The 12,257-nt window shown below is 53.8% G+C and overlaps 1 protein-coding gene across 1 annotated transcript in view; it reads right to left on the bottom strand.

The window, feature by feature from the left end:
• ABLIM3 (actin binding LIM protein family member 3) overlaps window positions 1-12,257 on the bottom strand; it is a 109,032-nt gene that overhangs the window by 9,382 nt on the left and 87,393 nt on the right. The window contains 9 exon segments of the mRNA XM_082724332.1: window positions 357-386; window positions 1,613-1,760; window positions 2,987-3,051; window positions 4,359-4,493; window positions 6,836-6,883; window positions 8,286-8,384; window positions 9,082-9,211; window positions 9,688-9,717; window positions 11,274-11,429. Of these exon segments, the coding sequence (XP_082580458.1) occupies window positions 357-386; window positions 1,613-1,760; window positions 2,987-3,051; window positions 4,359-4,493; window positions 6,836-6,883; window positions 8,286-8,384; window positions 9,082-9,211; window positions 9,688-9,717; window positions 11,274-11,429 (841 nt within the window).

Here is a 12,257-nt window from a genome sequence, read left to right on the forward strand (position 1 = left end):
TGCCTACAGTCTCCTGGCCTCACCCTGCACATATCTATGGTCCTGTGATGAACCCCTGTGTCCTGGCCACAGGTGGCTCGACAAAGGCCCTGGATTTGGAGTTGGTCTCAGAGCCCAAACAGGCAGACTGTCAGGTGGGTGGAAGAGACACATGTTCTTTCTCTCTGGGATCTATTGGGTATGGCAACCCTGGCTCCAGGGCCAAAGATGGAGGCCCAGATCTGACAAACACAATGGAGTGGACCATATGAGATCAGGACTGTGTTGGGACATCTCAGCTACAGGGGACCTGCAACCAGCTCGGCTCTGGCTGTCACAGGACGTGAGAGGCTGAAGGTAGGGCAGGCGGAACGTACCGCTGTCAGCAAGGTAGTGGGATCGAGGGGCTGCAAGAGAAAAAAGCCAGAGATCAGCTTTCAGGGGGACAGATGGACATGGTGGAAAGTTCATGGGGACAAACAGACCTGGCTCCCATTGCTGGACTACCCTAGCTGGTGGAGAGGAGGAGCCTCCTTCACTACCACCTTTCTCACTGGTCAGTTTCCAGTTGCCGCACCTGTACTGCATCCTCTCTCCCCTGCCTCGAGCACCTGGTGCAAAGCAAGTAGGTGCTCTCTGGTATTTGCTATACAGATGCCATTGAACAGAACTGGACTTTGAGCTGCCTTGGTGCACTGCACAGAGCCCAGAGCCAGGGACTGAAAACAGCATGCCTCAGTGGTCAAACAGGGAAACAGGCTCATCAATTTAGCCTGGCTCTGCCATAACTTCTATACATAACTTAATCATGATTTGGTTTTTCTCATAGTAAAACGGAGAGGGATGGTGTCTCCTTTATAGGGTTATTGGGAAGAATATAAGACACATAACACCATGAGGTATCAGCACAGTGTTCGACAACATACAAAACCTTCAATGAAACTGGCTTTGTTGTCTTTACCATCACCATCATCTTCCGTCTCAGCTCAAGTCAAGATGCAGTACAGTAAAGAGGGAAATGCTTATGGCCTTGGAGTCCCTCTGACTTGGACCTGATCCTGGCTCTGTCATTTACCAGATTTTGACCTCGGACAAGTAGTAAACTCCGGTCTCTCCTCTATAAAGTGGGTGATAATAATCCCTCTACTTGCCAGTCTTTGTGAGGACCAAGAGTAATAAGGATTATCTATCTCATGGAGTTGAGATAGGATTTCCCAGCAGGACTGACTCTCACCGGTTTAAGAAAAGGAGGGAAGCATGTGTTTGTCCAGAAACAGGGAGACATTTACAAATGAGAGGATCTCTGGGAAGAGTTCTTGTACCAAGCTTCTGCTTGTTTACTTCCTGTGATGTGGGGCTCACTACCTCAAGAGCCAGTCCCTTATATCTTTGAGCCATTCAGACAATTAGAAGACATTTTCCTTTGCACCAAACCTGACTTCAAGTCACAGCTTTCAGATGCCCCAAAGAAACAAGTGCCTGCTCTTGGCAGAATATGGTCTTACTTAGTGCCCCATATAGTGCCTCACCAAGTCCATATGCTAGACCCAAGCAAGGCCATAGGAGTTCAGACTCTTTGAGGGAGTTGAGAGGAAGTGCCCCCAGCCCGGCAGACTTCCAGGGTGGAGCTTACAGCCATTGAGGGACATCTCATAGCCAGCCGTGTGCAGGGCCTCCCGGCTGCTGGTGGAGCTCCGGGGTGGGGTCCAGGGATCCGCGTAGGAGCTGGACCGGGCCTTCATTTCCTCCTTCAGAATGAGGCGGCCGATTCCGCTCTGGAGCTGGACATGCGGGAGGAACAAGAGGAAGTGGGAAGGAAGCAGAGAACCTGAAACAGAACAGGCTAAGGACAAAGGCTGGGTGGCCAGATTCCGGGGAACCTCTGTCATTCTTGCCTTCCCAGCGTCCCTCCCTCCCTACGGCCTCACAGCTTCCTTTGGGACTTCGCCTCTCTTCCACAAGTGGTCCTGTGGGCTGGGGAGGGGAGGTGGGTCTGGTGGAGGGCACCCAAAGCCTGAGTGGCTCATGGCAGGTGGGCAGAAGGTTCCAGCAGTGCCTGGGGGGGTCTTCCTTGGGACTCTAGCTGTTGTTCCTAGCACACATCTTTTTAAAAACATTTTTTATTGAAGTGAAATTCACATCAGATACAATTAACCACTTTGGACTAAACACTTCAGTTGCATTTGGTGCAAACACCATCTCTGTCTAGTTCCAAACAGTTTTAAGCCACCCGCCCCCCCCAAATTAACCCTGGACCCAGTAAACTGTCATTCCCTCTCTCCCTCCCCTCCCAGGCCCTGGTAGTCACCAGTCTATGTCTGGCTCTGTGGCTTTGCCTATTCTGTGCATGCATCTCATATAAATGGAATCATCCCATATGTGGTCTTTTGTGTCTGACTTCTCTCCCTCAACATAATGTCTTCAAGGTTTGTCCACATTGTGGCCTGTACCCATCCTTCATTCCTTTTTATGTCTGGCTAACAGTCCATTATACGGATGTACTGCATTTTGCGTCTCCATTTGTGGGCGGATGGACATTTAAGCGCTTCCCCCTTTTGGCCCGTGTGACTAGTGCCTCTGGGGAGATCAAGGACATGTGCTTGTTTGAGGCCTGGTTTTCAGTTCTTCCAGGTAAATCCCCAGGAGGGCAATGGCTGGGTCATAGGGTAGTTCTGTGTTTAACTTTCTGAGGACCCTCCAAACCATACCACTTTCCACTCCTAACCAGCAGTGCACGAAAGCTGCCGGCAGCCACTTGCCAGCATGGAGAGCCTGCGTGAGGCCAACGAAGCAGTGAGCCAGCCCAGGAGAAGAGAGAGACAGCTTTCCTAAGGCAGTTTGCTGAGCAGCTGGATCCAGCCATACCTGAAACTCCTCCTACTGTTTGACTTTCTGGTTATGCAAAGCTACATGTTTCTTTTTTCTACCGTAAGTGGGTTTGAATTTGGTTTCAGTCACCAGCAAGTGATCATCAGACCCTCATCTCGTCCAGGTGAAGCTTGCTTACCTTGTGCATGCTGCGGTCAAAGTCCTCCTCCTCTCCTCCAGATGAGAACCTTCTGGCTCGGGCCGCTGCCAAAGGACAGCTAGGATCAGCTCCTGTTTGTGCTCCTCATTCAGCCTGCCCCCGATAGAGGGCACAGAGGGACGCCGAGCCTCTACAGGTGGGGGCTTCCCTTCTAGCCGAGTGGCCCTGAACGAGTGTACTTTGGGGAACCACCCCTCTGCCTGGGTCGCCTGTATGGAGGGGCCCAGCAGCCCTTCCCATTCTTGGGTGTGAGGAGCAGGTGAAACTGATTGCCCCAACATGGCTCATGAGTTTCGATGTTGGGCCTCTGGCTGCTGCTGGTGGGATAGAGACGTCCTCTTTTTGTCCTAGGTAAGACAGAAGCCTAGATGGGCTGGAGCTCATCTTGCCATGACTGGGGCAGGGCCAGGCTGAGAAAGGAGCCACCCCAGGGACAGACTGTCTACCTCGGGGGTAGCTGTGCTTGTGTCTTAGCTCCTTTTCCCAATGCAGACTCTTCTGAGGGCAAGGAAGGGACCATCTCTGAGCTCCTGTGAAGATTTGCTCAGAATGAACATTCATTTAGGACGGGTTTTGTGCTGAATCAAAAAGGAGCTTGATGGAAATGCACTCCCAGTGCTTGAAAGAAACAGCTCGAGATGCCCAACTGGGTGGGATGGCCTCCCAAGGACCATGAAGACCCCAGCAGGGTGTCTAAGAAAGTCTTCCATTCATACAAACTGCCTTTTCTATCTTCCAAACCGCTTTCCACCCCATGGCCAAAGTGAGGTCTTAAACCCCCACACCTGACCCTCTCACCTTCAGTGGCTTCCTACTATTCAGGAGAGAGACCCAAATCCTTGCTTTAGGGCACGAAGCCTCGTGGGATCTGGCCCCTTATCCCTCACCTGCTTCCCCCTCTCTCTGGCCCCCTGTTAAGCTGACAGTCTTTCCTTCCTCCAGGGGAAGCTGCCCTCCCACCTGGGGGCTTTGCAGGTGTGATTCTGTCCTCTGCTGGCCCACCTCTGCACCACTCTTCCTGGGACAGCTGAGTCTCTACTTTGAGAAGCTTTCGGCACATTGCAGGCTAGACAGCACGCCCCTGCCATTGTCCCCCACCTCTCGTGCGTCACCTCCTTCCTGCACCTTACCTCCCTCTCCAGCCGGAACCTAGATCTCCTCCACAAGGGCAGGGACCTGGTCTATTTTGCTTTCGAGTGATTCCCTAGAGCCCAAGGCTGGCCCTCAGTACATGTTTGCTAAATGAATGAATAAATCAATGATCGTGGAAGGAGGGGGCTGCCGTCCTAACCCTGTGTCCCTGGCGTGGGTGACAAGGCTCGGGTCCAGGCCCCTCTGTGGGGCACATTACCTTTGGGGGACCCATGGTAGGTCCAGTACTCGGACTCTGCAGCATAGTAGGGGTCCGGGGAGTAGGCCGGACTGTACTTGGAGGCCTGGCTGACGTCTTCACTCGTTTTGCTCTTGGTTGCTATTGACAGATCACCTGCAAAGGAAACAAGGGAAGAGCTTCAGGGAAGCAGAGTGTCCTAGAAAAGCGTGCTGAACCCTGTTTAACTGTCCCGGCCAGGCTGTGGCGCAGGGGGGTGAGGACACTTTGGGGCCTCAGAGCATCAGGACACAGAGCATCAGGGCTGGAAAAGCCCCGAGGCCCAGCCCCCCATGTTACAGCTGGACTCTGGTTGCCAGAGAGGGGTAGGGGCTTGCTGAAGCCCACACAGCAAGTAGACGAGACTTGAATGAGACCCCAGCTCAGGGCTCCTGCTACCACATCCCATGGACTCCCAGGTCTGTTCCCAATGAACATTAGGGCCATGGCTCCTCTAAGTAAGATGGGATGGGTCCCAGGTGATCCTGGGCCCTTACCTTCCTCAGCCTCTAAAAGCCTGCCTCGTCTGGGATTTGAGCAGTACCTAGGGTGGAAACTGCCAAGGAGAGCCATGTGGCCTCTCAACTTTCTCCTCACACTGAAATGCCAGACCTTGCCTAGGGAGACAATACGTCCCAAAGAAAGGAGCATTGGACAGGGAATCAGCAGTGCTGGGTTCTGGCCCCTGCTCTGCCACTGAACTTGGTTGTAACACTGGACACATCCCACCCTTCTCGGCCTCAGTTTCCTTATCTGTAAGTGTCTGAACCGGCCTGCTGGATCTGGTGCCACCCAGCTTCAAGCTTCCACCACATGGACCATCAGGCCTAGTGCAGACACAATCTTGACAGGGCAGCGACTTTAGCCCTGCCCAAAGCCAGGCAAGAGGATGACTAGGGCTGAGAGAGGGCTGGGGAAACAAGCAGGCCCCTGACGTTTCTCAGGAGAGAAGTGACAGTCCCACACCCTGTACTGCCAGAGCAGCAGAGGGGTCTGGGTTTGGCCCTTTGCCAGCTCCTGCCTCTGCACCCTTCCCCTGCAGCACTGGCTTCCAAAACTTCTAGAGCTTGCAGATTCTCTTAGACCGGGGTCTTGGGTGGTTCTGCCCACCCCAATGGATGCCATTCAGCCTTTTCATGTGCCCACTGATCCATGCAGTCTACCCCCACTCCAAACTTGTCCTGAGCCTGCTCCGGTGCTGCCCCTCAGAGCCCATCTGGAGAATTCACACACATTCCTGAGGCGTAGCAGACCTGGGGGGTTTCTCCGGGACAAATTGGCTTTGTCAGGGTCAGTACCTTTCTGTGACCCCTCGGAGTGCATGGCTTGTACCCCACAGCCACACAGAGATATGCATGTGCTCACAGACTCACCTGGAGCCCAGCCTGGGCCCCTCTGAAACTGAGGACGTTTGTCTAAATTGTCAGGTCTTAAGCCAGAGCCATCATTTATATTGGTAGAACTCCCCCCCCGAATCAGCTCAGTGAGCTCAGATCCCAGTCCTGGACTGTTTCCACCCGTGTTTCTGTGCTTCTCCCATTGTGTGCTCCCCTTGGTTGCCCAGGTAACCTGCAGGGAGGGCAACACAGGGTAGCCCCCGCCTCTCTGCATCCCAGAGGCAAGGGGTGTGCTTTGTCTGCTGAGGCTCAGTAAGTGCCTTTGCAAGAAGGAACCAGGGGTCTTGGTGCTGCCTGACTTGGTGCTTCTCATATGGAGTGCAGGTAGGAATCATGAATGAGGCCAGTTCCTGTGTAGATTCCTAGCTCACACTCCCAGTATTTCTAATATGAAAGTCTAGGGCAGAGCAGGGGCCAGGGCACCTGCTTTTTAAGTCTCTCAGGTACAGGGGGTCGATAGACCATTCTCGACGAAACATTGAATGAATGAATGGAAGAATGAAGGCACCCTTATCGAAGCCCCACTCCTTTCTTATCCATGTCTCCTTCCCAAGCCTTCATTTATTCTCAGGACACTGTGACTGAGAATAGCTTAAAGCAGCGGTTTCCAAGCCGGGGCGGGCTTTGGAATCACACGGAGAAACTGTTACAAACACAAAATTGCGATTCAGTAGGTCTGGGCTGGGGCGCAGGAACCTGTACGCATCCCACATGATTCCAACGACCATCAAAGTTTGAGCAGCCACGCCTGGGAGTGCTCCCAGTGGTCCGCGCATTTGACACGTGTTGCTCTGCACCTGGAAATTAGGACACCAGACAGCAGGGAAGGGCAGTTGGAAAGGAGGTGGGGAAACATTTAGGGGACACGAGGCCTTCCTTGCTCCTTTGAAGTGACACCAAACGCCTCTCCAGTGTCACCTCAAGTGATTGGGGCAGAGCCCCCAAGAGAGACATAATTGCAGCCTTGCAGGCGTCCCTCTTGGTGACCCCAGCTGACCATCCGCACAGGTGGCTAATGGCCCCGCCCCCTGTCTGGCCACGCCCTCTCTGCCCAGACCGTACCATGCCGTTTGTAGATCGGGGGTTTCCGGTAGATGTTACTTTCTCCAGCTGCCAGGCAGGCAAGGAATTGACGATGGGGAGGAGACAGAGAGGAACAGAGAGAGAGAGAGAGAGAGAAGAGGAAGGAGACAGGAGTTGGTCAGCTGATCTCAGAAAGAGAGGCTGTCCCCATCTTTCCCGAGGGTCCACTATTTTCCTTGGTGGACACGCTCTTCCAAAACTCAACTTCCCACCTCAACACGTGAGGTTCTAAGAAAGGTGAGGGGAGAGGAATGGATGGCTTCTAACTGTGATGAGGAAGGGACTCGGGCGTGAATGGTGGGCATGCATGCACGAGGAGGTGCGCGCTCAGCAGGACCCCATGCACGAAGGTGCCCCCTGCTTCCACCCAGCAGCCACGCCTCATTCCACATGGAAGTCCCCAGAATGCTGCAGCCGCCCATTCCGCATGATCCGCCGCCCCCTCCCTCAAAAACAGACAGGATGGGACCTTTCTGGGGCAGTTGAGAAAGGTACGGATGAAACAGCAGGATGCGATCCTGGGGAAAAGTGAGTGGGGAGTGAAATTCTGAGCTCAGAGTTGGAAGACCAGGTTCCAGACCCAGCTCTAGTGAACTCAGGGTGAGACCTTGTCCAGACCATCTACAGTGTCACTGAGCTCCTGCCTTTCCCTTCTCTCCTATCACCAGCCCTCCTGCTCACCACTTCCAGCCATGCTGGATTGCTACCAGCTCAGTGTTCCAGGGCCTTTGCCCTTGATATGCCCTCTGTCCAGGATGTTTTCCCAGGATCTTCACATGGCTGGCTCCTTCTCATCTTTCCGCCTCAATGTCACCTCCTCCAAGAAGCCCTTCCTGACCACCCTGCCTAGCCCAGCCTCCCCACCCCAATCACTCTATCACATGCCTTGTTTTGTTATATTTACTGCCCACATCATTTACCTGAAATTACCCTTTTACTTGTTTGTGCACTCATTTATTAACTTTCTCCCCATGTGTAAACACCATGAAGGCAGGGATCTGGGCTAGTCTGAGCACATTTGCAGCCTCAGGACCCAGAACAGTGCTGGGCTATACAGAGAGAACAGAAAGCCTCAGGGAATTTAAGGAACTGGCCCAAGGTCGCAGGCTTCCAAGTGGGGGAATGGGGATTTTGTCCCAAGAGTTTTGATGCAAAAGTACGTGACTTTCAGCATGGTTACTGCTGCGTCCCATCAAGGCTTTCAGACATTCAAGGCCCTTCTCTGGCTGCTTCCTGGCAGGCTTGGTCAGGGCTGGCTGTGTCAAGTGGGTAGACTAAAGCCCATGGGCGTGGGGACCGAGGGGAGGGTTAGTGTGGGAGACTGGTTAGGGAGGGTCCCAGGAACTGGCTTCTCCTCGCTGCCGGTGCCGGCACCCGGCGACCCCATTTAGCATGCACCCATGCCGGGAATTGCGGGCTGACAGCCTACCTGGGATGTGAAAGTGCTTGGGAGCCTGGTAAGAGGTCGGAGTGGAGGACCTCACATCTAACTGGCTATGGTATGGAGAGCTCCGGCCACTCTCGGGCCCTGGAGCGCGCAGGCAGTGGTCCCCAGAGAGAACAGAGGCACAGAGAAAACAGGCATTACCGCGGTGGCAGTTAAGGCAGCAGTGACGTGATGACAGCAGGGATGGCAGGGAGGGGCTGTGCTCTCATGCACCATGTCTGCGGATACAAGCTCGACCTTCTTTTTTGGCCTCACCCCAAAAGTCAGTGCTCGTGGGCCATAAGCGTTTACTCCACTGGGCTTCAGGAAGGTGCCTTTGGACCCCTTGGCTCCCCTACCCCCTTCAATTGCTTCTTTCCTCCACCCAAACACCTGCTTCACCCCTGACCTCCATGTGGCTGTGGAGGACCTGACCAAATGGGCTAAGGCTGGGCCTGTGCCCAGTCCTCCAGCCCTTTGGATGGGACAGACCAAGGGACAAGGACAGAGGAGGCTTCTTCCAGCCAGGGCTGCTGGGCTGTCCGCCACTCTCCTCTCCTGGCTGCTTACCGCCCACCTTCCTGCTGCTTCTCAACTCCAGGTGCCCCTTCTCTCCCCCGGCCAGGGGCATGTCAGTTAGGCCTGGCTGGTCATCTGGGTGGTCACCGGCCTCCAAAGGGCCGAGCTGTGATGGAGATCCTGGGGGAAGCCCTGGGCTGTCTCTGCTGTGGGCAACAGCCAGCCACTGCATGGTCCCCCTGATTCCTCTTGTTCCTTTGGGGGCTTCCCCCTTCCTTACCGGAGCGGTAGTAGTGGTGAGGCGAGCGGGAAAAGGTGGGGGACATGCCCTGCCGGCTGTAGGTGGGAGAGTCGATGTATCCTGGGCTGGAGGCCCTTCTCTGTCGGAGGTCCAGGTTCTCGTAGATGTCCTGGGAGAGGAAGTCGGCCATGAGCCAGGCCGGCAATTAAGCAAGCCTGTGGCCCAAGTGTCTAGCAGGCAGGTGGGGCAGTGATGTGGAATCCAGGATTCAGGGGGGCTGAGGATCCAAAATTCATGGTGCTGCCTTTCCGAATACCAAGGCCCCCTCCCTGGGTTACACACATAGCCCGAGGAAAGCTGCAGACAAGTTTTGGGGCCTTCGCCCATCACTCCGAGTCTCTTGAATAGAACCCGTGGGTCAAGGATTCCAGGAGCGCCAGGGAGGATCCCTTTGGGTAGAAAAGGCACTTCCTCTACCGTTTATGTTACAGCTACTTCCTCCAGGTTATGCTCCTAATTCTGCTGTCTGTGACCTGGTCAGGAGCACCCTGGGGTGCTGGGTGGGAGCAGTGAAACTGGGTGTCTGCTCGGTCTGCCTAAAGGGACCCAAGTATAGAAAAGCCCTCCCCAAACTAACCCAGTTACCTGGGAGTAGGGAGATAATGTTCCCAGCGACTTAAGAAGCGAAGAGTTGGAAGGCCATCGTGAAAGGAGCAGAGGAGAGAGAGGAGGGAGAGAGGAAGAGGGGTTAGGCAGCCGAGCGGAGATGGGCCAGCAGCTGCTTGGGGCCTCCCTCCCCAGACAGCAGTCGCGCTGAGCGTGCTGGAACACCAGCAGTGCTGACACGTAGCAGGGAGACCTGAAATCACACCCTTCATGTACCAATGGGAAACCGAGGCCCAGAGAGGGAACGGGGTGTCTTGGGGACTCTTGGGTACAATGTGGTGGGGTCTCCACTTGGACCCAAGATTATCTATCACAAACTCATATCTATCACAAACCCATTTCGTGATCCTGTCCTGTCTACCAGTTCGTGACTACTCTGTGGTTCATGAGGACAACGTGCAGGGCTGGGGACACAAAGGTTGGGCCAACCAAGGTCTGGGCTGCTGCCTTCCACGTGGGAGTTGGGCCAGTGGGCGGTGTGGTGGGCTGGAGGTGGAGCAACCCGTCTGCAGAGGGCAGTGGCTGCTCAGCCCCCCATGTTAACCCCACTCTTTCCGTTTCCAAGACAAGTGAGAAATGCAGGTTCTTATGTGAAATCTCTGCATGTTTAAATGTTGGCAACTAATTTACAGTTTTGAAAGAAAAGATAGTGAAACAAAACAAATCTGGGAGTTGGCTTTGGCCTGTGGGCCCACTGTGCCATTTCTGGCTTCAGGGACATCAGTCTCTAGCTGGTCCCCCCTCCCTGGTCTATTTCAGGGGCCAGAGCCCCGAGACTCTCAGCCTTGGGCTCTCCAACCAAGAGAATGCTAACTCCTTTAGAAAGGAAGGGGACAGCAGTGGAGTGGGGAAAAGAACCCAGGTCCCTGCTCCCCAGGCCAGGGCTCCTCTCTCATCAATCTCTGCTCCGGGGCCCTGAATGGGGTGAGGACTCACCTGTGATATAGCCTGCCAGGACCTTCAGGGTAATGGTCACCTGCCTTCTCCAAAGAACACTTTCCTTGTCCATCAATCACGTAGTTCTTTCAAAAGGTGGCTTTTGACAACTCAGAAGAACTCAGAACTGCTGAGTTCTTAAAAAGCATCTCTTGCTTTGAGCATAGGGGCTTAAGGCCAGGTGCAAAACCCAGAGAACCTACGCACCAGGGATTATAAACCTAAGTGGCCACTGAGCCTGTCAGGGATGAAAGCCGTGGGCCACGTATAAAATTACTCCACTAGGAGACAAACAGTAATTCAAGGGATAAGCAGTCACAGGTTTGTGGCTTCAATGCTGGGGTTCTCGGGGTGGTGGCAACTAGGGAGAAATGGGGAGCCCATTTCCTGCCTATAGGGGGCGCTCTTCCCCCCACTCCAAATAATGGAAAGACACCTGCTCTGATTTTTTAAGAAAAGCCAGATTTTTGGATGAAATCACTCGATTTTTAAATGATGACTCTAACTTCCTGTTTAAAAGAGTGCAGGGGCTGACACTGTGGAGGCCAAAGTGTGTGTGATGGAGTGATGGGGACCGTGTGGGCCTTCTCTCCTCCAACCGCCCCGGAGAGAGGGGCGAGACGCCATACCTCTCCATAGCCACATCTCTCCAGCATCTCGTCGGACGTGTATCTGGAATGAGGCTCGTAGGAAATGAGGTCGGGGCGTTGTACCTCGTAGATGGACTTAACCTTGGGGAGAGCTGCCAGGTCTTTGTAATTAAGGATCTCATTATCCACTTTAGCCTGGGGAGGAGGAGAGGTACAGGAAAGAGGCAGAGAGATAAGAGGGAAAGGAGAGGAAACAAAAACCAGGCACAGGGGAAACAAGCTTCTCCAGTTTCCACTAAAAACAGAATATTAGGATGGAAGAGGCACAGAATATTAGAACCCGGCAGGTCTTAGAGGCCCTCCCTTCCAAGGGGGCTCACACTGGTTGAGTGCATTTTATGTGTGAGATCCTACACTTCGCAGGAATTATCTCCTCCAAGTGTCCTGATGGCTCTGGTGAGGTCCGTGTCAATGTTATTACTGTTTTCCAGGTGAAGCTCAGACGGTTCTGGGCTTGGTGCCCCTTAGCCAGTAGGTCTGAATCTGTCTGAACCTACCCAGCCTTGGTAGGGACTGCCTTCCGAACCCATGCGGGGAGGACATCCTCACTCACAGCTCCTTGAAGGTGATGGTGAAGACAGAGAGTGAAACCTGAGCTCATGTTTGGTGAGCACTTATGATGAGCCAGACTCTGAAGTCCCTGGTAGGGCTTAACTCCCTTAGCTCATACAGCTCACAGTGCCACTAGCAGGCACTAATACCATTTTCTTTTCTGAATAAGGAAACAGGCACAGAGAAGTCAATGAACTTGCCCATGGTTACATAACTAATAAGTAGCAAAATCAGAATTCAAGCCCAGCCCGTCTAGCCTTAGGACTTGCTTTCCCAGCTGCCTCTGTTGGCTTTACAGGGTGGGGAGCTCACTGTCTACAGCTGGCAGAGGGCTGCCCTCAGAAAGCAGACCCTATATCAAACTGAGACAAGCCTCTAGCTGTTACCTGACCTTGGCTGAGCCCAGTCCTC

This window comes from Mustela nivalis, assembly GCF_964662115.1.
Source record: "Mustela nivalis genome assembly, chromosome: 3".
NCBI lineage: Eukaryota > Metazoa > Chordata > Mammalia > Carnivora > Mustelidae > Mustela > Mustela nivalis.